This window comes from Syngnathus typhle, linkage group LG5, assembly GCF_033458585.1.
Source record: "Syngnathus typhle isolate RoL2023-S1 ecotype Sweden linkage group LG5, RoL_Styp_1.0, whole genome shotgun sequence".
Taxonomy (NCBI): Eukaryota; Metazoa; Chordata; class Actinopteri; order Syngnathiformes; family Syngnathidae; genus Syngnathus; species Syngnathus typhle.
The window spans coordinates 1,241,754-1,269,431 of NC_083742.1; the positions used below are offsets into that span (position 1 = coordinate 1,241,754).

Genomic DNA, 27,678 nt, shown 5'->3' on the forward strand with positions numbered 1-27,678 from the left:
AATTTCAAATTTGAAAATGTGGAATTTTTGGTAAGTGGGAAGTTATGGAATAGGTAGGCAAAAGATGAACAGTTGAAAGTTGGAATGGGTTGAATCGGTTGAAAAATGTAGAAATGAGAAGGGAAAAAGGAATTGGGTGTGAATTTCAAAATAAAAGATGTGAAGTATTTGGGAAGTTGTGGAATAGGTAGAAAAATGATGAACAGTTGAAAGTTGGAATGGGTTGAATCGGTTGAAAAATGTAGAAATTAGAGTACAAAAACGGAATTTGAGAGAATTTTGGTTGAATTTCAAAATAAAATATGTGAAGTTTTTGGTAAGTGGGAAGTTGTGGAATAGGTAGAAAAATGATGAACAGTTGAAAGTTGGAATGGGTTGAATCGGTTGAAAAATGTAGAAATGAGAAGGGAAAAGGAAATTGGGTGTGAATTTCAAAATAAAAGATGTGAAGTTTTTGGTAAGTGGGAAGTTGTGGAATAGGTAGAAAAATGATGAACAGTTGAAAGTTGGAATGGGTTGAATCGGTTGAAAAATGTAGAAATGAGAAGGGAAAAGGAATTGGGTGTGAATTTCAAAATAAAAGATGTGAAGCTTTTGGTAAGTGGGAAGTTGTGGAATCGGTAGAAAAATGATGAACAGTTGAAAGTTGGAATGGGTTGAATCGGTTGAAAAATGTAGAAATTAGAGTAGAAAAACGAAATTTTAGAGAATTTTGGTTGAATTTCAAAATAAAAGATGTGAAGTTTTTGGTAAGTGGGACGTTGTGGAATAGGTAGGCAAAAGATGAACAGTTGAAAGTTGGAACGAGTTGAATCGGTTGAAAAATGTAGAAGTTAGAGGTGAAAAACGAAATTTTGTGAAAATTTGTCGGAATTTTTAACGTGAAAACGAGAAATTTTCGAATTTGGGAATTTTGGGAATGTCGAGAATCCTTCCGAATGTGATTAGAATGTGCTGAATGATGTGAATTTCAAATTGGAACGACGTAAATGTGAAATGTCGAATGTGCCATTAAGAATGAATGGGGAAAAATTTGTCGGAATTTTGGGAATTTTGCGGAATCGGAAAATTTTCGGAACGAGAAAAATATAAGCGCTCATGTCGTGAATATTTGGAATACGTGAAAAGTGGAATGGAGTGAATCGGATGAATTATGTGGAAGATGAAACGTGTCAAAAAAGTGTGGAGAATAAAATAGAAGAATAATAATAATAATAATAGAGAATGGTGTAGAATAACATATGTGTGAAGGCCTTCGCCTTCACACAATAACTAGAATTTTGCAATTTCTGGAGAAATTGCGTGTGAAGGCGAAATGTATGAATAACTTCTTCGGGGAATGCTGCCGAACGATGTTGAAACGTGTTGAATTACTTGAGAAATGTAGAATATTTGGAGAATTTGTGGCGAATTTCAAAATAAAAGATGTGAAGTTTTTGGTAAGTGGGAAGTTGTGGAATAGGTCGAAAAATGATGAACAGTTGAAAGTTGGAATGGGTCGAATCGGTTGAAAAATGTAGAAATGAGAAGGGAAAAGGGAATTGGGTGTGAATTTCAAAATAAAAGATGTGAAGTTTTTGGTAAGTGGGAAGTTGTGGAATAGGTAGAAAAATGATGAACAGTTGAAAGTTGGAATGGGTTGAATCGGTTGAAAAATGTAGAAATGAGAAGGGAAAAGGGAATTGGGTGTGAATTTCAAAATAAAAGACGTGAAGTTTTTGGTAAGTGGGAAGTTGTGGAATAGGTAGAAAAATGATGAACAGTTGAAAGTTGGAATGGGTTGAATCGGTTGAAAAATGTAGAAATGAGAAGGGAAAAGGGAATTGGGTGTGAATTTCAAAATAAAAGATGTGAAGTTTTTGGTAAGTGGGAAGTTGTGGAATAGGTAGAAAAATGATGAACAGTTGAAAGTTGGAATGGGTTGAATCGGTTGAAAAATGTAGAAATGAGAAGGGAAAAAGGAATTGGGTGTGAATTTCAAAATAAAAGATGTGAAGTTTTTGGGAAGTTGTGGAATAGGTAGAAAAATGATGAACAGTTGAAAGTTGGAATGGGTTGAATTGGTTGAAAAATGTAGAAATTAGAGTACAAAAACGGAATTTGAGAGAATTTTGGTTGAATTTCAAAATAAAAGATGTGAAGTTTTTGGTAAGTGGGAAGTTGTGGAATAGGTAGAAAAATGATGAACAGTTGAAAGTTGGAATGGGTTGAATCGGTTGAAAAATGTAGAAATGAGAAGGGAAAAGGAAATTGGGTGTGAATTTCAAAATAAAAGATGTGAAGTTTTTGGTAAGTGGGAAGTTGTGGAATAGGTAGAAAAATTATGAACAGTTGAAAGTTGGAATGGGTTGAATCGGTTGAAAAATGTAGAAATGAGAAGGGAAAAGGAATTGGGTGTGAATTTCAAAATAAAAGATGTGAAGCTTTTGGTAAGTGGGAAGTTGTGGAATCGGTAGAAAAATAATGAACAGTTGAAAGTTGGAATGGGTTGAATCGGTTGAAAAATGTAGAAATTAGAGTAGAAAAACGAAATTTTAGAGAATTTTGGTTGAATTTCAAAATAAAAGATGTGAAGTTTTTGGTAAGTGGGACGTTGTGGAATAGGTAGGCAAAAGATGAACAGTTGAAAGTTGGAACGAGTTGAATCGGTTGAAAAATGTAGAAGTTAGAGCTGAAAAACGAAATTTTGTGGAAATTTGTCGGAATTTTTAACGTGAAAACGTGAAATTTTCGAATTTGGGAATTTTGGGAATGTCGAGAATCCTTCCGAATGTGATTAGAATGTGCTGAATGATGTGAATTTCAAATTGGAACGACGTAAATGTGAAATGTCGAATGTGCCATTAAGAATGAATGGGGAAAAATTTGTCGGAATTTGGGGAATTTTGCGGAATCGGTAAATTTTCGGAACGAGAAAAATGGAAGCGCTCGTCGCGTGAATATTTGGAATACGTGAAAAGTGGAATGGAGTGAATCGGATGAATTATGTGGAAGCTGAAACGTGTCAAAAAAGTGTGGAGAATAAAATAGAATAATAATAATAACTAGAATTTTGCAATTTCTGGAGAAATTGCGTGTGAAGGCGAAATGTATGAATAACTTCTTCGGGGAATGCTGCCGAACGATGTTGAAACGTGTTGAATTACTTGAGAAATGTAGAATATTTGGAGAATTTGTGGCAAATTTCAAAATAAAAGATGTGAAGTTTTTGGTAAGCGGGAAGTTGTGGAATAGGTCGAAAAATGATGAACAGTTGAAAGTTGGAATGGGTTGAATCGGTTGAAAAATGTAGAAATGAGAAGGGAAAAAGGAATTGGGTGTGAATTTCAAAATAAAAGATGTGAAGATTTTGGGAAGTTGTGGAATAGGTCGAAAAATGATGAACAGTTAAAAGTTGGAATGGGTTGAATCGGTTGAAAAATGTAGAAATGAGAAAGGAAAAGGGAATTGGGTGTGAATTTCAAAATAAAAGATGTGAAGTTTTTGGTAAGTGGGAAGTGTTGAAATAGGTAGAAAAATGATAAACAGTTGAAAGTTGGAATGGGTTGAATCGGTTGAAAAATGTAGAAATGAGAAGGGAAAAGGGAATTGAGTGTGAATTTCAAAATAAAAGATGTGAAGTTTTTGGTAAGTGGGAAGTTGTGGAATAGGTAGAAAAATGATGAACAGTTGAAAGTTGGAATGGGTTGAATCGGTTGAAAAATGTAGAAATGAGAAGGGAAAAGGGAATTGGGTGTGAATTTCAAAATAAAAGATGTGAAGTTTTTGGTAAGTGGGAAGTTGTGGAATAGGTAGAAAAATGATGAACAGTTGAAAGTTGGAATGGGTTGAATCGGTTGAAAAATGTAGAAATGAGAAGGGAAAAAGGAATCGGGTGTGAATTTCAAAATAAAAGATGTGAGGTATTTGGGAAGTTGTGGAATAGGTAGAAAAATGATGAACAGTTGAAAGTTGGAATGGGTTGAATCGGTTGAAAAATGTAGAAATTAGAGTACAAAAACAGAATTTGAGAGAATTTTGGTTGAATTTCAAAATAAAATATGTGAAGTTTTTGGTAAGTGGGAAGTTGTGGAATAGGTAGAAAAATGATGAACAGTTGAAAGTTGGAATGGGTTGAATCGGTTGAAAAATGTAGAAATGAGAAGGGAAAAGGAAATTGGGTGTGAATTTCAAAATAAAAGATGTGAAGTTTTTGGTGAGTGGGAAGTTGTGGAATAGGTAGAAAAATGATGAACAGTTGAAAGTTGGAATGGGTTGAATCGGTTGAAAAATGTAGAAATGAGAAGGGAAAAGGAAATTGGGTGTGAATTTCAAAATAAAAGATGTGAAGTTTTTGGTAAGTGGGAAGTTGTGGAATAGGTAGAAAAATGATGAACAGTTGAAAGTTGGAATGGGTTGAATCGGTTGAAAAATGTAGAAATGAGAAGGGAAAAGGAAGTGGGTGTGAATTTCAAAATAAAAGATGTGAAGCTTTTGGTAAGTGGGAAGTTGTGGAATCGGTAGAAAAATAATGAACAGTTGAAAGTTGGAATGGGTTGAATCGGTTGAAAAATGTAGAAATTAGAGTAGAAAAACGAAATTTTAGAGAATTTTGGTTGAATTTCAAAATAAAAGATGTGAAGTTTTTGGTAAGTGGGACGTTGTGGAATAGGTAGGCAAAAGATGAACAGTTGAAAGTTGGAACGAGTTGAATCGGTTGAAAAATGTAGAAGTTAGAGGTGAAAAACGAAATTTTGTGAAAATTTGTCGGAATTTTTAACGTGAAAACGTGAAATTTTCGAATTTGGGAATTTTGGGAATGTCGAGAATCCTTCCGAATGTGGTTAGAATGTGCTGAATGATGTGAATTTCAAATTGGAACGACGTAAATGTGAAATGTCGAATGTGCCATTAAGAATGAATGGGGAAAAATTTGTCGGAATTTTGGGAATTTTGCGGAATCGGTAAATTTTCGGAACGAGAAAAATGGAAGCGCTCGTCGCGTGAATATTTGGAATACGTGAAAAGTGGAATGGAGTGAATCGGATGAATTATGTGGAAGATGAAACGTGTCAAAAAAGTGAGGAGAATAAAATATAAAAATAATAATAATAAAGTGAATGGAGTAGAATAACATATGTGTGAAGGCCTTCGCCTTCACACAATAATAATAATAGAGAATGGTGTAGAATAACATATGTGTGAAGGCCTTCGCCTTCACACAATAACTAGAATTTTGCAATTTCTGGAGAAATTGCGTGTGAAGGCGAAATGTATGAATAACTTTTTCGGGGAATGCTGCCGAACGATGTTGAAACGTGTTGAATTACTTGAGAAATGTAGAATATTTGGAGAATTTGTGGTGAATTTCAAAATTGAAAGTTTGGAATATTTGGTAAGTGGGAAGTTGTGGAATAGGTAGGCAAAAGATGAACAGTTGAAAGTTGGAATGGGTTGAGTCGGTAGAAAAATGTAGAAGTTAGAGTAGAAAAACGAAATTTTGGAGAATTTGGTTGGATTTTAAATTTGGAATTGTTGGTAAGTGGGAAGTTGTGGAATAGGTAGGCAAAAGATGAACAGTTGAAAGTTGGAACGGGTTGAATCAGTTAAAAAATGTAGAAGTTAGAGCAAATGTTGAATCCCCATAGAGAATGAATGGGAAAATAAAAAAAAGCAATTGCGCCAAAATCTTTCTAAATTTGGAACAAAACCAAAAAAAACGGCCTCAGGAGGTTCACTTTTGGGGTAAAAATGTTGAAACGGGTTAAATCGGACAAAAAACGAAGACGTTAGCGCAAATGTAGCTATTTGGGGCACTTAGTGTTGAAATAAGGTCACTTCCGGCTTGATTCGGGTCATTTCCGGTCTAATTTGGGTCACTTCCGGTTTATTTGGGTCACTTCCGGTTTAAAACAGGTCACTTCCGGTTTAGCTGAGGTCACTTCCGGTTTATTTGGGGTCATTTCCGGTCTAAAAAGGTAACTTCCGGTACATTTGGGGTCACTTCCGGTTTGATTTGGGGTCACTTCCGGTTTACCAGAGGTCACTTCCGGTCTATTTAGGGTCACTTCCGGTCTACTTGGGGTCACTTCCGGTTTATTTGGGTCACTTCCGGTTTAATTTGGGTCACTTCCGGTTCGTCTAAGGTCACTTCCGGTTTATTAGGGGTCATTTCCGGTCTAAAAAGGTCACTTCCGGTACATTTGGGGTCACTTCCGGTTTGATTTGGGGTCACTTCCGGTTTACCAGAGGTCACTTCCGGTCTATTTGGGGTCACTTCCGGTCTACTTGGGGTCACTTCCGGTTTATTTGGGTCACTTCCGGTTTAATTTGGGTCACTTCCGGTTCGTCTAAGGTCACTTCCGGTTTATTAGGGGTCATTTCCGGTCTAAAAAGGTCACTTCCGGTACATTTGGGGTCACTTCCGGTTTGATTTGGGGTCACTTCCGGTTTACCTGAGGTCACTTCCGGTCTATTTGGGGTCACTTTCGGTTTGATTTGGGGCACTTCCGGTTCATTTTGGGTTCATTGGGGGCACTTGAGGGTCAATCCAAGATGGCCGCCACACTGGAATTGGGGGTCAAGGGTTGAATTGTGTAAGCGTAGTGGAAGTGGGGGTGAATGGGAGTGAATGTGGGAATCATAGTGGAAGTGGGGGTGAATGGGAGTGAATGTGGTAAGCATAAGGTGAATAAGGGGAATAAATGTGGAATGGGTTGAATCGGTCGAAAAATGTAGAAATTAGAGTAGAAAAAGAAGAATTTTGGTTGAATTTCAAATTTGAGAATTTGGAATTTTTGGTAAGTGGGAAGTTGTGGAATAGGTAAGCAAAAGATGAACAGTTGAAAGTTGGAACGGGTTGAATCGGTTGAAAAATGTAGAAATTAGAGTGGAATAACGGAATTTGAGAGAATTTTGGTTGAATTTCAAATTTGAAAATTTGGAATTTTTGGTAAGTGGGAAGTTGTGGAATAGGTAGGCAAAAGATGAACAGTTGAAAGTTGGAATGGGTTGAATCGGTTGAAAAATGTAGAAGTTAGAGGTGAAAAACGAAATTTTGTGAAATGTCGAATGTGCCATTAAGAATGGATGGGGAAAAATTTGTCGGAATTTTGGGAATTTTGCGGAATCGGAAAATTTTCGGAATGAGAAAAATACAAGCACCCCTTTCCTGAATATTTGGAATACGTGAAAAGTGGAATGGAGTGAATCGGATGAATTATGTGAAAGATGAAACGGGACAAAAAAGTGAGGAGAATAAAATAGAAGAATAATAATAACTAGAATTTTGCAATTTCTGGAGAAATTGCGTGTGAAGGCGAAATGTATGAATAACTTTTTCGGGGAATGCTGCCGAACGATGTTGAAACGTGTTGAATTACTTGAGAAATGTAGAATATTTGGAGAATTTGTGGTGAATTTCAAAATTGGAAGTTTGGAATATTTGGTAAGTGGGAAGTTGTGGAATAGGTAGGCAAAATATGAACAGTTGAAAGTTGAAATGGGTTGAATCTGTTGAAAAATGCAGAAATTAGAGTAGAAAAACGAAATTTTGGAGAATTTGGTTGAATTTCGAATTTGGAATTTTTGGTAAGTGGGAAGTTGTGGAATAGGTAGGCAAAAGATGTACAGTTGAAAGTTGGAACGGGTTGAATCAGTTAAAAAATGTAGAAGTTAGAGCAAATGTTGAATCACCATAGAGAGAATGAATGGGAAAATAAAAAAAAGCAATTGCGCCAAAATCTTTCTAAATTTGGAACAAAACAAAAAAAACGGCCTCAGGAGGTTCACTTTTGGGGTAAAAATGTTGAAACGGGTTAAATCGGACAAAAAACGAAGACGTTAGCGCAAATGTAGCTATTTGGGGAACTTAGTGTTGAAATAAGGTCACTTCCGGCTTGATTCGGGTCATTTCCGGTCTAATTTGGGTCACTTCCGGTTTATTTGGGTCACTTCCGGTTTAAAACAGGTCACTTCCGGTTTAGCTGAGGTCACTTCCGGTTTATTTGGGGTCATTTCTGGTCTAAAAAGGTCACTTCCGGTTCATTTGGGGTCACTTCCGGTTTGATTTGGGGTCACTTCCGGTTTACCAGAGGTCACTTCCGGTCTATTTGGGGTCACTTCCGGTCTATTTGGGGTCACTTCCGGTTTATTTGGGTCACTTCCGGTTTAATTTGGGTCACTTCCGGTTCGTCTGAGGTCACTTCCGGTTTATTAGGGGTCATTTCCGGTCTAAAAAGGTCACTTCCGGTACATTTGGGGTAACTTCCGGTTTGATTTGGGGTCACTTCCGGTTTACCTGAGGTCACTTCCGGTCTATTTGGGGTCACTTTCGGTTGGATTTGGGCCACTTCCGGTTCATTCTGGGTTCATTGGTGGCACTTCAGGGTCATCCAAGATGGCCGCCACACTGGAATTGGGGGTCAAGGGTTGAATTGTGTAAGCATAGTGGAAGTGGGGGTGAATGGGAGTGAATGTGGGAAGAATAAGGTGAATTAAGTGAATAAATTTGGAATGGGTTGAATCTGTTGAAAAATGTAGAAATGAGAAGGGAAAAAGGAATTGGGTGTGAATTTCAAAATAAAAGATGTGAAGTTTTTGGTAAGTGGGAAGTTGTGGAATAGGTAGAAAAATGATGAACAGTTGAAAGTTGGAATGGGTTGAATCGGTTGAAAAATGTAGAAATGAGAAGGAGAAACGGAAATATTGGAGAATTGGGTGTGAATTTCAAAATAAAAGATGTGAAGTTTTTGGTAAGTGGGAAGTTGTGGAATAGGTAGAAAAATGATGAACAGTTGAAAGTTGGAATGGGTTGAATCGGTTGAAAAATGTAGAAATGAGAAGGGAAAAGGAATTGGGTGTGAATTTCAAAATAAAAGATGTGAAGCTTTTGGTAAGTGGGAAGTTGTGGAATCAGTAGAAAAATAATGAACAGTTGAAAGTTGGAATGGGTTGAATCGGTTGAAAAATGTAGAAATTAGAGTAGAAAAACGAAATTTTAGAGAATTTTGGTTGAATTTCAAAATAAAAGATGTGAAGTTTTTGGTAAGTGGGACGTTGTGGAATAGGTAGGCAAAAGATGAACAGTTGAAAGTTGGAACGAGTTGAATCGGTTGAAAAATGTAGAAGTTAGAGGTGAAAAACGAAATTTTGTGAAAATTTGTCGGAATTTTTAACGTGAAAACGTGAAATTTTCGAATTTGGGAATTTTGGGAATGTCGAGAATCCTTCCGAATGTGATTAGAATGTGCTGAATGATGTGAATTTCAAATTGGAACGACGTAAATGTGAAATGTCGAATGTGCCATTAAGAATGAATGGGGAAAAATTTGTCGGAATTTTGGGAATTTTGCGGAATCGGAAAATTTTCGGAACGAGCAAAATACAAGCGCTCGTCGCGTGAATATTTGGAATACGTGAAAAGTGGAATGGAGTGAATCGGATGAATTATGTGGAAGATGAAACGTGTCAAAAAAGTGTGGAGAAACGTAGAGAATAATAATAATAACTAGAATTTTGCAATTTCTGGAGAAATTGCGTGTGAAGGCGAAATGTATGAATAACTTCTTCGGGGAATGCTGCCGAACGATGTTGAAACGTGTTGAATTACTTGAGAAATGTAGACTATTTGGAGAATTTGTGGCGAATTTCAAAATAAAAGATGTGAAGTTTTTGGTAAGCGGGAAGTTGTGGAATAGGTAGGCAAAAGATGAACAGTTGAAAGTTGGAATGGGTTGAATCGGTTGGAAAATGTAGAAATTAGAGTAGAAAAACGAAATTTTGGAGAATTTGGTTGAATTTCGAATTTCGAATTTTTGGTAAGTGGGAAGTTGTGGAATAGGTAGGCAAAAGATTTACAGTTGAAAGTTGGAACGGGTTGAATCAGTTAAAAAATGTAGAAGTTAGAGCAAATGTTGAATCCCCATAGAGAATAAATGGGAAAATAAAAAAAAGCAATTGCGCCAAAATCGTTCTAAGTTTGGAACAAAACAAAAAAAACGGCCTCAGGAGATTCACTTTTGGGGTAAAAATGTTGAAAGGGGTTAAATCAGACAAAAAACGAAAAAGTTAGCGCAAATGTAGCTATTTGGGCCACTCAGTGTTGAAATAAGGTCACTTCCGGTTTGATTCGGGTCACTTCCGGTCTAGTTTGGGTCACTTCCGGTTTATTTGGGTCACTTCCGGTTTAAAACAGGTCACTTCCGGTTTAGCTGAGGTCACTTCCGGTTTATTTGGGGTCATTTCCGGTCTAAAAAGGTCACTTCCGGTTCATTTGGGGTCACTTCCGGTTTGATTTGGGGTCACTTCCGGTTTACCAGAGGTCACTTCCGGTCTATAAGGGGTCACTTCCGGTTTGATTGGGTCACTTCCGGTTTATTTGGGTCACTTCCGGTTTAATTTGGGTCACTTCCGGTTCGTCTGAGGTCACTTCCGGTTTATTAGGGGTCATTTCCGGTCTAAAAAGGTCACTTCCGGTACATTTGGGGTCACTTCCGGTTTGATTTGGGGTCACTTCCGGTTTACCTGAGGTCACTTCCGGTCTATTTGGGGTCACTTTCGGTTTGATTTGGGGCACTTCCGGTTCATTTTGGGTTCATTGGGGGCACTTGAGGGTCATCCAAGATGGCCGCCACACTGGAATTGGGGGTCAAGGGTTGAATGTGTAAGCGTAGTGGAAGTGGGGGTGAATGGGAGTGAATGTGGGAAGCATAAGGTGAATAAATTTGGAATGGGTTGAATCGGTCGAAAAATGTAGAAATGAGAGTAGAAAAACTGAATTTTTGAGAATTTGGTTGAATTTCAAATTTGAAAATGTGGAATTTTTGGTAAGTGGGAAGTTGTGGAATAGGTAGGCAAAAGATGAACAGTTGAAAGTTGGAATGGGTTGAATCGGTTGAAAAATGTAGAAATGAGAAGGGAAAAAGGAATTGGGTGTGAATTTCAAAATAAAAGATGTGAAGTATTTGGGAAGTTGTGGAATAGGTAGAAAAATGATGAACAGTTGAAAGTTGGAATGGGTTGAATCGGTTGAAAAATGTAGAAATTAGAGTACAAAAACGGAATTTGAGAGAATTTTGGTTGAATTTCAAAATAAAATATGTGAAGTTTTTGGTAAGTGGGAAGTTGTGGAATAGGTAGAAAAATGATGAACAGTTGAAAGTTGGAATGGGTTGAATCGGTTGAAAAATGTAGAAATGAGAAGGGAAAAGGAAATTGGGTGTGAATTTCAAAATAAAAGATGTGAAGTTTTTGGTAAGTGGGAAGTTGTGGAATAGGTAGAAAAATGATGAACAGTTGAAAGTTGGAATGGGTTGAATCGGTTGAAAAATGTAGAAATGAGAAGGGAAAAGGAATTGGGTGTGAATTTCAAAATAAAAGATGTGAAGCTTTTGGTAAGTGGGAAGTTGTGGAATCGGTAGAAAAATGATGAACAGTTGAAAGTTGGAATGGGTTGAATCGGTTGAAAAATGTAGAAATTAGAGTAGAAAAACGAAATTTTAGAGAATTTTGGTTGAATTTCAAAATAAAAGATGTGAAGTTTTTGGTAAGTGGGACGTTGTGGAATAGGTAGGCAAAAGATGAACAGTTGAAAGTTGGAACGAGTTGAATCGGTTGAAAAATGTAGAAGTTAGAGGTGAAAAACGAAATTTTGTGAAAATTTGTCGGAATTTTTAACGTGAAAACGAGAAATTTTCGAATTTGGGAATTTTGGGAATGTCGAGAATCCTTCCGAATGTGATTAGAATGTGCTGAATGATGTGAATTTCAAATTGGAACGACGTAAATGTGAAATGTCGAATGTGCCATTAAGAATGAATGGGGAAAAATTTGTCGGAATTTTGGGAATTTTGCGGAATCGGAAAATTTTCGGAACGAGAAAAATATAAGCGCTCATGTCGTGAATATTTGGAATACGTGAAAAGTGGAATGGAGTGAATCGGATGAATTATGTGGAAGATGAAACGTGTCAAAAAAGTGTGGAGAATAAAATAGAAGAATAATAATAATAATAATAGAGAATGGTGTAGAATAACATATGTGTGAAGGCCTTCGCCTTCACACAATAATAATAGAGAATGGTGTAGAATAACATATGTGTGAAGGCCTTCGCCTTCACACAATAAAGTAAATGGAGTAGAATAACATATGTGTGAAGGCCTTCGCCTTCACACAATAATAGAGAATGGTGTAGAATAACATATGTGTGAAGGCCTTCGCCTTCACACAATAAAGGACAGGAATAACAATAGTGTGAAGGTCTTCACCTTCACACTAATAAATAAACAGATAACACAACAAATAAGAGCCAGTGTGCATACAGACAGTACAGACAGTAAACGTACAGGACGCTACGCAGAACGGGGGAGCGAGTTCAGGATCCTAACAGCCTGGAGTATGAAGCTGTTTGAGAGTCTGGTGGTGCGGGAGCGCAGGCTTCTGTACCTCTTCCCAGAGGGCAGAAGCTCGAACAAAGAGTGAGCGGGGTGACTCGCATCACTCACAATGGTCACCTTGCGGGTGAGATGGGAGGTGTAAATGTCCTTCAAGGAGGGGAGCGAAGCACCAGCAATCTTACCAGCAGTGTTCACTATGCGCTGCAGGGCCTTCAAGTTGTCCAGCCAAACTACTTAAAGAATTATTTCAAATTTTAGGACCGTCTGTCTTAAATATAATCAATCTGTCTGTCTCCTCTGGGATAGTGCCAACAGCCTTTAAAACCGCTATCATTAAACCGTTACTTAAACGACCAAATCTCGACCCGGACTGTCTCAGTAATTATAGGCCAGTTTCAAACTTCCCATTCATAGCAAAACTTCTTGAAAAAGTAGTAGCGCAGCAGCTTATTGATTACATGGTCGCCAATAATCGATATAACACTTTTCAGTCTGGTTTTAGAGCTAATCATTCCACTGAGACAGCACTTGCTAAAGTGACTAACGATCTCCTCATAGCTATGGATTCAAACACTTCGTCTGTACTGTTACTACTCGGTCTTAGTGCTGCCTTCGACACTGTAGACTTCGATATTTTATTAGGGCGTCTTAAAAGTTGTGTTGGTATTTCAGGGTCAGCACTAGGCTGGTTCCATTCCTATCTATCAAACAGGACGCACCGAGTGGTCCATGGCAATGCGTCCTCGGAGCTCTATAATGTTACGTGTGGTGTCCCACAGGGATCGGTTCTCGGATCAATTCTTTTTAATATTTATATGATTCCGCTTGGGGACATAATACGTAAATATAATATTAGTTTTCAATGCTACGCGGATGACACCCAATTATATATGCCGTTATCGATGACAGATCCGCGGGATTGTTGTAATCTTGAGGCGTGCCTTGCGGAGATCAAGCAATGGATGTCTCTCAACTTCCTTCGTCTTAACCCAGATAGAACAGATGTTGATAATTGGTCCAACTCGTTATCAACACTTATTTTTTTTCAAGATGGCGGCGCGTGCATACGCAGCGACCTCTCTCTGTACCGCCCAAACGGTGTTTTGTCCGTCTAATGAGTGTTTGTCCGGCAGTTTTTTTTGTTCGTCTCATCGTACTGAGTCGTGCTACAAGTACGGCAGGCAGGTTCTGCTTGACATCGGCCAAAGCGAGTTTTGTCGAGTTCTAGACTTTGATGCGGGAACATTAAAGGAGCTCGGCCTGCTACGTCCTGAAGCGTCGCCGGGCTCGTCTGCTATTCCTCCCCGGTTGGGAAGCGTCGAAAGCGGTGTGCGAGGAGGCTGAAGAGGGGCAAACGCGGGGGCGTCCGGGCCAGGCTGGCGGCCAACCCTGCTCGCCTGGCCGTGCCTTCCATTCTTCTGGCGAATGTTCGATCGCTGGACAACAAAATGGATTACATTCGCTTAGTGCGATCTACAAACTGGACAGTGCGGGACTGATGTGTGCTGGTGTTCACGGAGACTTGGTTGACTGTCAACATTCCGGACTCTGCTGTAAATCTGGAGCGGCTAGCGTGCTATCGGGCGGACCGGGCCATTGTACAAGGGGGGAAATCTCGTGGAGGTGGAATATGCGTCTACATCCGTGACGAATGGTGCCGGGACTCTGTAGTGGTATGCAAGCACTGCTCGCCACTGGCGGAGTTCGTGATCATTAAGTGCCGTCCTTTTTACCTGCCAAGGGAATTTACCGCGATTCTGCTCGTCGCGGTTTACATCCCGCCTTCCAACATCGAAGGCGACAGGATGGCGGCTCTAAGTGAACTGTACCAGGCTGTCAGTGAACAAGAGACAGCGCACCCTGACGGTTTCACCATCTTCGCTGGGGATTTTAATCATGCTAACCTGAAGTCTGTTTTTCCGAGGCTTCACCAGCATGTTAATTTTCCTACGCGTGGCGACAGCTTCCTGGACCTGGTCTACTCTTCGCATAAAGGAGCTTTCAAAGCTGCCCCCCTCCCCCATTTTGGACTTTCTGACCATATCACTGTTATGCTTTTGCCTGCATACAGACAAATGGTGAGAGTGTCCAGGCCAGTTCGCAAGCAGGTACGGGTGTGGCCTGAGGGTGCCTCTGATGCACTGCGTGACTGCTTTGGCTCTACTGACTGGGACATATTTAGGAGGGCTGCCACTTGCGACGATCGGACAGACATTGAGGAGTATACTGACTCTGTTTCCTTCTACATCAGGAAGTGCATTGATGATGTGACTCACTCAAAATCCATCGTCACTTGGGCTAACCGGAAGCCATGGCTGACGGAGGCTGTCTTCAGGCTGCTGAGGGCCAGGGACAAAGCCTTTAGAGCGGGAGATGAGGCTGGCTTGAGGACTGCGAGGGCTGACCTGTCCCGGGGCATCAAAGATGCAAAGAAGGCGTTCTCGTGCAAAATTACCGCCCACTTCAGGGACAGCAGGGACGCACGGAGCCTTTGGCAGGTCATTCAGACCATCACGGATTACAAGCCCGCGCCGCAGAGCTGTGAAGGCGACGTCCGTCTGCTCAATGACCTCAACCGCTTCTTTGCTCGCTTCGACACTCAGAACAGCACTTGCCCGCTGAAGGCCACTCCCCCTTCACACGAGCTGCCCCTGTGCCTCTCCGCCGACAGCGTGAGGAGGGCGCTTGCCGCTATCAACATCCGTAAGGCGGCGGGCCCTGACAACATCCCGGGTCGAGCGCTGAAGGACTGCGCTGGTGAGCTGACGGATGTCTTCACAGACATCTTTAACATTTCCCTGCAGCGGGCCATCGTCCCGTCATGTTTCAAAGCTGCCACCATCGTACCTGCGCCGAAGAAACCCGCTCCGTCCTGCTTCAATGACTACCGCCCCGTGGCACTTACGCCCATCATCATGAAGTGCTTTGAGCGGCTTGTCATGGAGCACATCCGATCCGTTCTCCCCCCCACCATTGACCCCTTCCAGTTTGCGTACCGAGCCAAACGGTCCTCTGAGGATGCCAACTGCTCTGCCCTCCACTCTGCCCTCACCCACCTGGAGAGAAGGGACTCGTATGTGAGATTGCTGTTTGTGGACTTCAGTTCTGCCTTCAACACCATTGTGCCACAACGCCTCATCAGCAAACTTGACACGCTGGGCCTCAGTACCTACCTCTGCAACTGGCTACTGGACTTCCTCTGTCAGAGGCCACAGGTAGTACGTGTTGGCGACAAAATCTCCGCCAGCATCACGCTGAGCACGGGGGCCCCCCAAGGCTGTGTGCTCAATCCGCTGCTCTTCACCCTCCTGACGCATGACTGCACTGCAACCTACAGCGACAACCGTATAGTGAAGTTTGCTGACGACACGACTCTGGTAGGTCTCATCACCAAGGGAGACGAGACTCAATACAGGCTGGAGGTTGACCTTCTGACCACGTGGTGCAGGGACAACAACCTCCTGCTGAACGTCGACAAGACCAAGGATATTGTTGTGGACTTCCGGAAGGGTCACACCCAACACCTGCCGCTGACCATCGACGGTGCTGTGGTGGAGAGAGTGAGCAGCGCCAAGTTCCTAGGGGTGCACATCAGTGAGGATCTCTCCTGGTCCACCAACACCGCATCACTGACAAAGAAAGCCAGTGATGTGAGTGATGTGAGTCACCCAGCTCACTCTTTGTTCGAGCTTCTGCCCTCTGGGAAGAGGTACAGAACCCTGCGCTCTCGCACCACCAGACTCTCAAACAGCTTCATACTCCAGGCTGTCAGGATCCTGAACTCGCTTCCCCGTTCTGCGTAGCGTCCTGTACTTTTACTGTCTCTATGCACACTGGCTTTTATTCGTTGTGTTATCTATTTATTTATTATTTATTGTTACTCTTATTACTCTTTGTGCCTTCTTGTTTTTTATATTGCGTAGTTTACTTGTATGTCTATCGTGTAATATGTCTTGTCACCGTGGGATAGGGAAAACGTAATTTAGATCTCTGTGTGTCTCGGCATGTGAAGATGTTGACAATAAAGCAGACTTTGACTTTGACTTCAAGGAAACCGCTATAACTATAGATAACCGTACTATCACTCAGAGCGATACTGTAACTAATCTCGGGGTAATATTTGACCAAACTCTCTCCTTTCAAAAGCACATTAAGAATATAACCAGAATTGCGTTTTTTCACCTTCGTAATATTGCAAAGATTCGTCCGATCCTCTCGACCGGTGATGCGGAAACTATTATACATGCGTTCGTCACGTTGCGCCTGGACTACTGTAATGTACTATTTTCGGGTCTTCCCAAGTCCCGCATCAAAAGTCTACAGTTAGTACAAAATGCTGCTGCAAGGCTGCTCTCTCGGACAAAAGAAAATTTGATCACATTACCCCAATACTTGCCAACTTACATTGGCTCCCGGTCCATTTAAGATGTGACTTCTAGGTTCTTCTATTAACCTATAAATCACTGCATGGCTTACCGCCTTCATATCTCGTCGACCTAGTTGTTCCTTATGTTCCTTCTGGTATCCTTCGTTCGCAAAACGCTACCCTTTTAGCGACACCGAGGGCCAAGAAAATGTCTGCAGGCTCTAGAGCATTTTCTATTCGGGCTCCAGAGCTTTGGAATGCCCTACCAATGGATATTAGGACTGCTACCTCAGTAGAAACATTTAAGACACGTTTAAAGACACATTTCTATGACATGGCCTTTAACTAACCTGTAGTGGCCGATTCGGCTGGAGTTTGTTTTCTCTCCCTCTCCACCTCGCCCCTCCTCGGCCGGGGAGGTGGTTAGGTGGCACCCATGCTGACAGAGGTTATCTGGATTCTCGTGGGCCAATTCAGGATGGGGGAACTGCAGCTCAACCTCCTCGAAGACACTGCCAGGACAATTGAGGGCTCCTTCGGCAGCCCTCTGCTCTGACATGGACATCCACTTTTTATTTCATTGATTTTCATGTTGTATCATTTGTGCCCTCTCTGCATCCATTTCAACCTGGTGATCCTGAAAGGGGGATCCTTCCATCTGTGGTCCCTTCTCAAGGTTTCTCATTTTCCCCCGGTAGGAGTTTTTAAGTTTTTCCTTGCCCTTTTGGGAGCTTAAGATCAGGGGATGCTTTGAGAATAATTGTCAATTTCTGTCTATGTGAAGACCTATGAGACTGCTTGTTATTTAGGGCTATACAAATAAACTTGACTTGACTTTCGCCACCTCTGGATGCGGCGTTGAATGCGCGTCGTCAGCGCCGTGGCTTCATCTAGCCACGCGGGAAACTCGTATGACATGAGCTCATCTTTTAGATAGTCATCCAGACTCTCATAAAAAAATATCAACTATCGAGGGCACTACACAAACTCCAATCGAGCAGCTCCCGCGATGCCTCTGCGACGGAGGAGCTGACATCAAAGACTGATCATTTTCCGTGTGAATGCCTCAAAGGAAGCGCAGGTGGGCGTTTGCTGGTCGAACTCGGACGTCCACCACAGGAGGGCCTTACCGGTGAGGTGCATGATGGTAAATCCCACCTTGGCTGTGGGTCGCCGTCAAATCGCTCTGGATTTCCCACCCGAGGTTCCGGGCGTGGTGGTCGTGATTTGGTCAGTTCATTCTGTGACAGAAAAAAAACGAGCTAGACAACCAAATGCGACACACTGTTTATTGGGGAAATGGGGGGTTCGGGCGTGGAATTCCAAGAGCAAGACGGACTCGTGGTCAGTAATTGGTCGTTCGGTCAGGGCTGGCTGTGTTCAGGCTTGGTCGTTGGGCAGGCACTTGGTCCGGGCTGGCGACATTCAGGCTCGGTCGTTGTATGGGCGCTTGGTCAGGGCTGGTGGCGTTCAGGCTTGGTCGGTCAGTACACGGTCTCAAGTGGCATGATAGTTCTGATGGTGCGTAATTGGGTATTGGATTTGGCCCAGGCAAATTGGCTATGCTAAAACATGTAGCAATTCCAAATTTCACCAGGAGATAGTGTTAAAGCTTGACCTGATGGGAACTAGAGATCAATAACAAAATTGTTAGTGACTAGAGAAACACCATGAATTACACATAGCAACACACAATTTCGGATTACTATTTTTGGTACTTTGCTTCACCATAATATACCGTTTTTTTCCGTGTATAGTGCGCCCCCATGTATAGTACGCACCCCTAAAAATGGCATGCTGATGCTGGAAAAAAGCTTGTACCCATGTATAATACGCACCCAATTTTTATGAATTTTTTTAAAAAAAAATTTAATTTTTTTTTTTTTTTTAAGTCCCAATGATCGTCACACGCGCAGGGAGGCAATGGGTCCCATTTTTATAGTCTTTGGTATGGTCTTAACTAGGCTGGATGTAATTTCTTTTGTTGGCGTTGATTTCTCCGACTGCCCGTAAACGCACCACCGCACTCCGTGCGCGCACGGGACAGCAAACGAGCAGGTGATCGAGCAAGCGTCTGATACGAGAGCATTGCGGTCGCATGGAGCGTGTTTGAAGTGAACAGCAGAGAAGAAAGGAACAAGGCAAAGTGTTGTGAAATAAAATATTACCTGTAATACGGATTTAGGTAGAGAACTGAACTCTCGCTCTTTATATAGCCGACGTGTCTTGCGCATCCGTTCTGCGCATCTGTAATGGCGGCCTCCGTATGATATCCGGTTTGCGTGTGTGCGAGAGCGAGAGAGAGCGAGAGAGAGAGCGCGCGAGAGAACGCTCAACCGTAGCGCGCCGCCGACCGCCCAACTGCACCGCGCTGGTTGATTATTGTGACAGAGCCGTCGCTGAAATTTAGAAGATATTTTTAAAGTCCTGATGTACTTTCTAAAATTTAAGTGGACCTGAGTGCGCACTGCGCAGGGAGCTTAATTTGGTGCGGTCGCGCAACCGCAGCGCGCCGGGCGCTCACTGTCGCATTGCTTAAAGAGCGCCTTTGTGTTTTAGGATGAACAGCAGAGACCAAAGGAACAAGGCAAAGTGTTGTGAAATAAAATATTACCTGTAATACGCATTTTGTTATTTGCTGATTGAAACTGCTAATTAAACTGTGAATTGAAACTAATAGGAAGAAAACAACTCTCGCTCTTTATATAGCTGACGTGTCTTGCGGATCCGTTCTGTGCATTTTATTTCACAACACTTTGCCTTTCTTCTCTGCTGTTCACTTCAAACACGCTCCATGCGACCGCAATGCTCTCGTATCAGACGCTTGCTTGATCACCTGCTCGTTTGCTGTCCCGTGCGCGCACGGAGCGCGGTGGTGCGTTTACGGGCAGTCGGAGAAATCAACGCCAACAAAAAAAATTACATCCAGCCTAGTTAAGACCATACCAAAGACTATAAAAATGGGACCCATTGCCTCCCTACGTGTGTGACGATCATTGGGACTTAAAAAAAAGAAAACAAAGAAAAAAAAAATTAAAAAAAAAAAAAATTAAAAAACTTTTTGTACCCATGTATAATGCGCACCCCAGATTTTAGGACAATAAACTAGTTAAATTTTGCGCACTATACACGGAAAAAAACGGTAATCTTTAACAGCTTGCCAGGTATTCCAGTTTGTCAGTCATAGATAGCAAACTTTCACATACTTTAAATATGTCAGTCTGCATTGTGTTGGCTTTTCCAGTTTGTTTGTCGTTGCAAGATTTCAGGTCATCCACCTCTTTTTGGGTGAATTGCAGACTCACCTTGACCTCTTGGATAACTTTAATAACACTCAAATCTCTTATTTGTGGAATCCATAATAAATTGGACGAAGCCTTTAAAGATTGACCTACTGTTTCAAATCCCATGATCAATTTATAACATTTTAAATGTATTTTTATTCACATAGCATTTTAATGTTTATCAACCTTTGATACAACACCTGAACCTCGATTTGACATGATTCAATTCCACCTGACTCTCTGTCTGACACGGTGTGCTCATGGTAATGGTAAATACAGTTTCAAGGATTTTTAAATGAATGACGTCAGGACCGTACGAAGCTACACGAGTGCAAACCTTAGCGATAGTGATTGATGGATTTTTGTGACCAATTGAAAGGCGTTTGATAAGAAGTAGTTCGGCTGTTTGAGCTTTATGACTCCTTTATTACAGTGAGTGATATTTAGGATTGTTTTTGATCCGGAAAGTGGGAAGTTCGTGGAAGCACCTCATCCACATAGTCACTCACAAATCAAAGAGCATGGCTAGACATAGTAGTGGCTGCTTTATTCTCTCTTCTATCCAATTCACATAGCATCAAAATGACTTACTCAATCCACCTGATATTGTCATCTGCATATTGCTTATCTTTTCATAAAATGTTAACAGGCTTTGATGTGTGTGGAGAACTCAGTGATGGACAGGAAACGAACCCCTTCGGCTGCCTGACCTATATTATAGTAACAAAGGCCGGCTAAAACATGCCTCTAAAAAAACAACTCTTTCTATACAACGTGCGTTCGCGATACCCAAATTCTAGACTTCAAAGTCTGCGTAAAATCAAGCTTTAGGTATTTGAAACAGGTCTAATGATAATTTGAGTAAAAAACTCCAAAGTGCTACAGCAGCTGTCAAATTACCTTTTGGCCAAATCTGCTGCATCTTTGGCAGCAGATGCATTAACCAGCAGTGACACAGAGGAAATGCCTCCAGCCTTGAAGCAGTCGACAATCCCCTGATTCCTCTTGGGACAATAACCAAAATCATCCCCGGTTACCACCAGCAAAATCCTGGGCTGCGGCATTGTTGCGTGTTACTGTGGACAACAGATGGATACAATAAGAACAAAGATTACACTATTGTGAAAGTTGAAGTGGGAATCACAGAGTTACTAACAATATGATATAGTCATATTTTGGCAGTGAGAGAGTATCAAATAGTCTTGTCACAATACCAAATTATTGACTTTGATACTAATCCTGCATAAAGTACTTTGGATATAGAGTCAAAATGTCCCTGTCAGCCAAAATAAAAATGCACATAAACTGCATTGATTAAAGTTTATATGTTCATATATTCATATACACCAGGGGTGTCAAACTCTTTTTTTCTTGCAGGCCGCATTGTAGTCATAGCTGCTTTCGAAGGGCCATTATGACGGTCAACCCAAATAAATGCATGAGAAACTTCATATTATATACAGTAAAAGCTACAAAACAAACTGACAAATAACTCGTTTTCAAATCAGACAAGTAAAAACTGGTCAAACATTTACAAAAAAAGATATTAAAAGTGGAGACAATTTGCAATTCTAATAATGATACACTAATTTGATGCACAATTTGTCTTCGCGGGCCAAATAAAATTATGTGGCGGGCCATATCTGGCCCACTGGCCTTGAGTTTGACACCTGTGATATACACAATTCATATAACGTGCAAGTATTCAAATTTATGAACATGAATATACAATAATCCCTTGCTACATCGCGGTTCGATTATCGCGGATTCAATACATCGCGGATTTTTTTCAAAAAAGATTTTTTTTTTAAATTCACAGATTCAAAATAAATCTTCTAAATTGAGGAATTATGGCACAAAAGTTGCCCACACGCCAGCAGAAGGTAAGGAGTGTCCACACAATCGCAGTACGTACGGTATTAAAAGTGGAGACAATTTGCAATTCTAATAATGATACACTAATTTGATGCACAATTTGTCTTCGCGGGCCAAATAAAATTATGTGGCGGGCCATATCTGGCCCACTGGCCTTGAGTTTGACACCTGTGATATACACAATTCATATAACGTGCAAGTATTCAAATTTATGAACATGAATATACAATAATCCCTTGCTACATCGCGGTTCGATTATCGCGGATTCAATACATCGCGGATTTTTTTCAAAAAAGATTTTTTTTTTAAATTCACAGATTCAAAATAAATCTAAATTGAGGAATTATGGCACAAAAGTTGCCCACACGCCAGCAGAAGGCAAGGAGTGTCCACACAATTGCAGTACGTACGGTTTCTTTCCATGTATAATGTGCCCACATGTATAATACGCACCCTAAAATTGGCATGTTGATGCTGGAAAAAAGCCTTTACCCATGTATAATACGCACCCAAATTTTGACTCCTACTTAAGTCCGTAAACGTAAAATTATTTCAGAAAAAAGATCATCTTTGGGAACAACCGGATATTATTCTGCCGGTCAGTATCACTGCGCATGCGCTAGCAAACTCAATAACGAAGAAATGTTTCGGATTTGTGTAGGGTACATTGTGACAGCAAACGAGCAGGTGATCGAGCAAGCGTCTGATACGAGAACATTGTGTTCGTATGGAGCGTGTTTGAAGTGAACAGCAGAGAAGAAAGCGCATCTGTAATGGCGGCCTCCGTATGATATCCGGATAAAAAAAATATATATAAAAAAACTGTACCCATGTATAATGCGCACCCCAGATTTTAGGACAATAAATTAGTTAAATTTTGCGCATTGTACATGTGAAAAAACGGTACATTTGTACCTTTATATAAAAAAAAATGTATAATAATAAAAGTCCTGAAAACATATTTGCAGTATTGTACCTTGTTATAGAAAATTGTTATAATAAAATAATAATCTTAATAAAAAAGAGTTCTAAAAACATTTTTACAGTATGTACACTTGTACCTTGTTATAAAAAGGTTGTTACATATATCAAAAGAGTTCTAAAAACATATTTACAGTATCTATACTTTAGCTACATATACAGGACTGTCTCAGAAAATTTGAATATTGTGATAAAGTTCCTTATTTTCTGTAATGCAATTAAAAAACCAAAAATGTCATACATTCTGGATTCATTACAAATCAACTGAAATATTGCAAGCTTTTTAATATTGCTGATTATGGCATACAGCTTAAGAAAACTCAAACATCCTATCTCAAAATATTAGAATATTTCCTCAGACCAAGTAAAAAAAAAAAAGATTTAAAACAGCAAAACAAGATCAAACATTTGAGAATGTCCATTAATGCACTCAGTACTTGGTTGGGAATCCTTTTGCACGGATTACTGCAACCAATGCAGTGTGGCACGGAGGCAATCAGCCTGTGGCACTGCTGAGGTGTTATGGATGCCCAGGATGCTTCAATAGCTCCCTTGAGCTCATTTGCATTGTTGGGTCTGGTGTCTTTCAGCTTCTTCGTCATAATACCCCACAAATTCTCTAATGGGGTTCAGGTCAGGGGAATTGGCAGGCCAATCGAGGACAGTAATGCCATGGTCAGTACACCATTTACTGGTGGTTTTGGCACTGTGGGCAGGTGCCAGATCATGCTGGAAAATGAAATCATCATCTCCATAGAGCTTTTCAGCAGACGGAAGCATGTAGTGCTCTAAAATCTACATTTACTCTGGACTTGATGAAACACAGTGGACCAAATCCAGCAGCTGACATGGCTCCTCAAACCATCGCTGACTGTGGGAACTTCACACTGGATTTCAAGCAATTTGGATTTTTCTCCTCTCCAGCTTTTCTCCAGACTTTGGCGCTTTGACTTCCAAATGAAATACAAAACTTGCTTTCGTCTGAAAAGAGGACTTTGGACCACTCTGCAACTGTCCAGTGCTTCTTTTCCTTAGCCCAAGTCAGACGCTTCTTCCGTTGGCTTGAGTTCAGAAGTGGCTTGACCATGGGAATACGGCTATTGTAGGCCATTTCCTGGACACGTCTGTTTTGATACCAGGACTCCAGCTTCAGTCCACTGTCTTTCAAACTCCCCCAAATTCTGGAAGCGACTCTTCTTCACAATGCTGTTAAGGCTGCAGTCATCTCTCTTGGGTGTGCAGCGTTTCCTGCCACATTTCCCCCTTCCAACGGACCTTTTGTGGATGTGCTTTGAGACTGCACTCTGTGAACAGCTTGCTCTTTGAGAAATTTCTTTTTGTGTCTTACCCTCCTGATGGAGGGTGTCAATGATGGTCCTCTGTACAGCAGTCAGATCAGTAGTCTTCCCCATACTTGTGATTGAGTTTACTGAACCAAGCTGAGTGTCTTTCAAGGCTCAGGAAACCCTTGCCGGTGTTGAGTTAATTAGATGATTCAAGTGATTAGTTGAATACCCTACTAGTATATTTTTTCATGATATTCTAATATTTTGAGATCGGATATTTGAGTTTTTTTAAGCTGTATGCCATAAGCGGTTCAGAAAATGGATGGATGGATAGTTGCACTACAGAAAATAAAGAACTTTATCACAATATTCTAATTTTCTGAGACAGTCCTGTAAAAGCTAATAAATAAAAAAGTCCCAAAGCTAAAGTCCCAATGATCAGAGTCACACACACATCTGGGTGTGGTGAAATTTGTCCTCTGCATTTAACCCATCCCCATGTGATTTTGATCCACCACCCGGGGGAGAGGGGAGCAGTGAGCAGCAGCGGTGCCGCGCTCGGGAATCATTTGGTTATCTAACCCCCAATTTCAACCCTTAATGCTGAGTGCCAAGCAGGGAGGCAATGGCGCTACAGAGGCATTCGAACAAGGACTACCAGACTGAAAAACAGTTTATTCCCAAGAGCCATCACCGCTCTGAACTCTGAGAGAAAACACCAGCTATAATACAACACCGACACTCATTTAAAAACTAGGTGCAATAAGTATTTACTATTTATTATTTACTTTCTGTACAAACCTCATGTTAATACATATACCCACATTGAACAAACTGTAAATACGATTTTTTAACCTTCTTTCATACACTAATAGCTATACTGTAAATAAGATCTTTCACTTTTATTTTCAGACTTCCTTTTATACTTTTATACATTTTGTATGTTGTCACTTGGAAGGGAGCAGCTATCTAAATTTCGTTGTACAACTAAGTTGTAAAATGACAATTAACGGCGTTCTATTCTATTCTATGATCGAACCGCCCGCACCGCCCCCTATTTGATAAATGGCAGATTATAACTTACACTTATCACGAACAATGCGGGACAATGTCTCAATTTGTGGGACGTGTGAAAAGTAATAAAAATGCTTTCCCGCGCAAAGTACATATTACATCTACCGTATTTTTCGGCCTATAAGTCGCTGTTTTTTTTCATTGTTTGGGTGGGGGGGAGACTTGCACTCAGGAGCGACTTATATGTGAAATTATTCAAAAACCAGGCCACCCGCCCTACCAGGCCACCCGGTGAGCGAGGCGTCTTGACATGCCAGTGTTGTTAAATCAAGACCTTACTTACTTTTCATGTGCATGTTATATTTTTTGTACCGAGTTGAGTTCACGCAATAACAGTGTAAATTGGTAAACAAAAGCCATCCTTTTGTTCATTGATACACTTTTGGAACATTATTTCCAAGGTTTTGGCTCTTCTACAAGTATGTTTTGTGTTCATATAGTGTTGTTTTGTCATGTATAATTTATTTTGAGCTCGTCTTTTTTGCATTTTAATTGTCCGATTCATGCCAAGCTATGCACTTAGCTGAAATGTTAGGACCAGGGCTGTGGACTCAGTCGAATTTTTGCACCGAGTCCGACTCCGGCCTCTTGAGCATGAGTCAGAGTCGGAGTCCAGCTGTCCATTTTTTCTGTTAATTCATGTGACTGCTTAGTCTTTATTCAAGGCTAATTTAGATCAAAATCTAAATAATTACAGTTTTGTGATGGCTTTGTCTTTATTAAACAAATTAACGAATACAATAAAAAGATACTTTCAAGTTTTAATCATTAATTACACCATTATAGCTCAGACATTTATCTAAACACAAGTAATTAGTGACGACCCTACAACTATCGAAACACATCAATGATATAAGCTGGGTGACGTAATCATCCTTGACATTGGTACATAATGTAAACATTAGCCTAAGTGCAACTCAACGTGGCCGCATTGATCGTAACTTACGCTCCGTTTCCCCCCCCAAATCTAGAGGCAAAACATTGTTCTCTCGCTGCTCCAGGGTTCGTCCATCTTGGCTGCGCGCGGGGCATTGTGGGTCTTGTACGTGCACGCAGGCAGGCAGGCGCGGACGCACGCAACAATTTGTCTTCATAACAAGCAAACAGGGCTGTGGACAGTATTCCTACGCGCATTCTCAGCAGCATGATGAAAATAAAATTCAATAACTTCACTGAGGCATATTTTAACGAACTCCACTTCATTGTATGGCTTTTTAGCCCGTGCAATGTTCCAAGCCAGTTGAAACAATGCAAGTGTGACAGTCTCTGAGTGCTTCGTAATTTTTTTGAAAAACTGTACCTATTTTTCTGCCTGACTTTTCAAAGTCTCCAAACTTGTGCTTGCGAAATTCAGTCCCTTTTGCAAAGTCCTTATCGATATTGGCATGAAGTGAGCTGAAGTGGCGCTGACCATTTGAAGCTTTTAAATGCGCCAATGACGTCCGACATATCAGGCAGAATGGCTTGCCATAGCGTTCAACAAAAAACAACTTTAACTCTGTTAAAAACGTCCTGTGTTCATCGTCATATATTCGTTTAGCTGTGCATTTTCTCTTTGCCATTTTGGCAAGCATCTTGTCAGCTTTTCTGGACCTAATAGGCCCCCCTAGTCACAGCCATTCATTAAAAAGCCAGCAAAACCAATCGCTCTGTTTGTCCCTCCTCCTTTGCGGGATTTCCCCTCACACGCATGCGCGTTTGACCAAAAACCATATTGAACTCAAGCGAAGCAAATACGCACGAAAAATAAACACAAATGTTTTTTTGTCGGACTCGGTGGACTCGGTCAAAATCAGCACCGAGTCAGAGTCCCGCAAAAATGACCGAATTCGACCCAGTCCGAGTCCCCGAGTCCACAGACCTGGTTAGGACTGTAGGTTGTAGATATGTGGAAAAAAAGAGTTCACAGAAACAGTTTCATTTTGAAATATACCCGATCAACCTCGTTCTTTGACACCCGATTTTCTGTCTGAGCCGTGTAATTTCTTCAGCGTCATGAAAATATGCATGCGTCCTCCAGATAAAATTCTAGCCAACGAGGTTCCGCAGCCATTGTGAAGTGACTCGTTGACTCCAATACTTTCTCTTCCTTGCGGCGTTCCGGAAAAAAACACACTGTAGCCATTTTGCACCCAATGTGAATTAGACGTTGAAGATCTGGATTAAAAAAATGTCCAATTTATCTTAAATTCATATAGGTCAAACAATGATCAGTAACTATTAAGTATTCAGAAGTAGGCATATACACACATGGCACGTGTAAAGATTACACACCAGCAGTAAAAACTTGTTCAATAGGGAAGATGTTTTGATAATGAATGTGTTATTCTGAAGCATGGAGGATGGAAATGTGGACAGATGCCATTGGCATGGAAAAATGATAACATAGCAACAAAACAATAGTTCATCGTCGCACAAGACAGTTCACCAGGACCGAG

The 27,678-nt window shown here is 40.9% G+C and overlaps 1 protein-coding gene across 8 annotated transcripts in view; it reads right to left on the reverse strand.

The window, feature by feature from the left end:
- ydjc (YdjC chitooligosaccharide deacetylase homolog) overlaps positions 1–27,678 on the reverse strand; it is a 121,326-nt gene that overhangs the window by 77,602 nt on the left and 16,046 nt on the right. For 4 of the 8 annotated variants that reach the window (XM_061279714.1, XM_061279718.1, XM_061279717.1 and 1 more), the window contains one exon: positions 20,925–21,100. In XM_061279714.1, coding sequence (XP_061135698.1) covers positions 20,925–21,088 — 164 coding nt within the window. In that variant the 5' untranslated portion in view covers positions 21,089–21,100. Of the gene's footprint in view, positions 1–17,090; positions 17,293–17,870; positions 17,982–20,924; positions 21,101–26,186; positions 26,295–27,678 lie in introns of those variants that run through there. The other 4 variants (XM_061279712.1, XM_061279725.1, XM_061279713.1 and 1 more) reach the window with 3 other exon arrangements.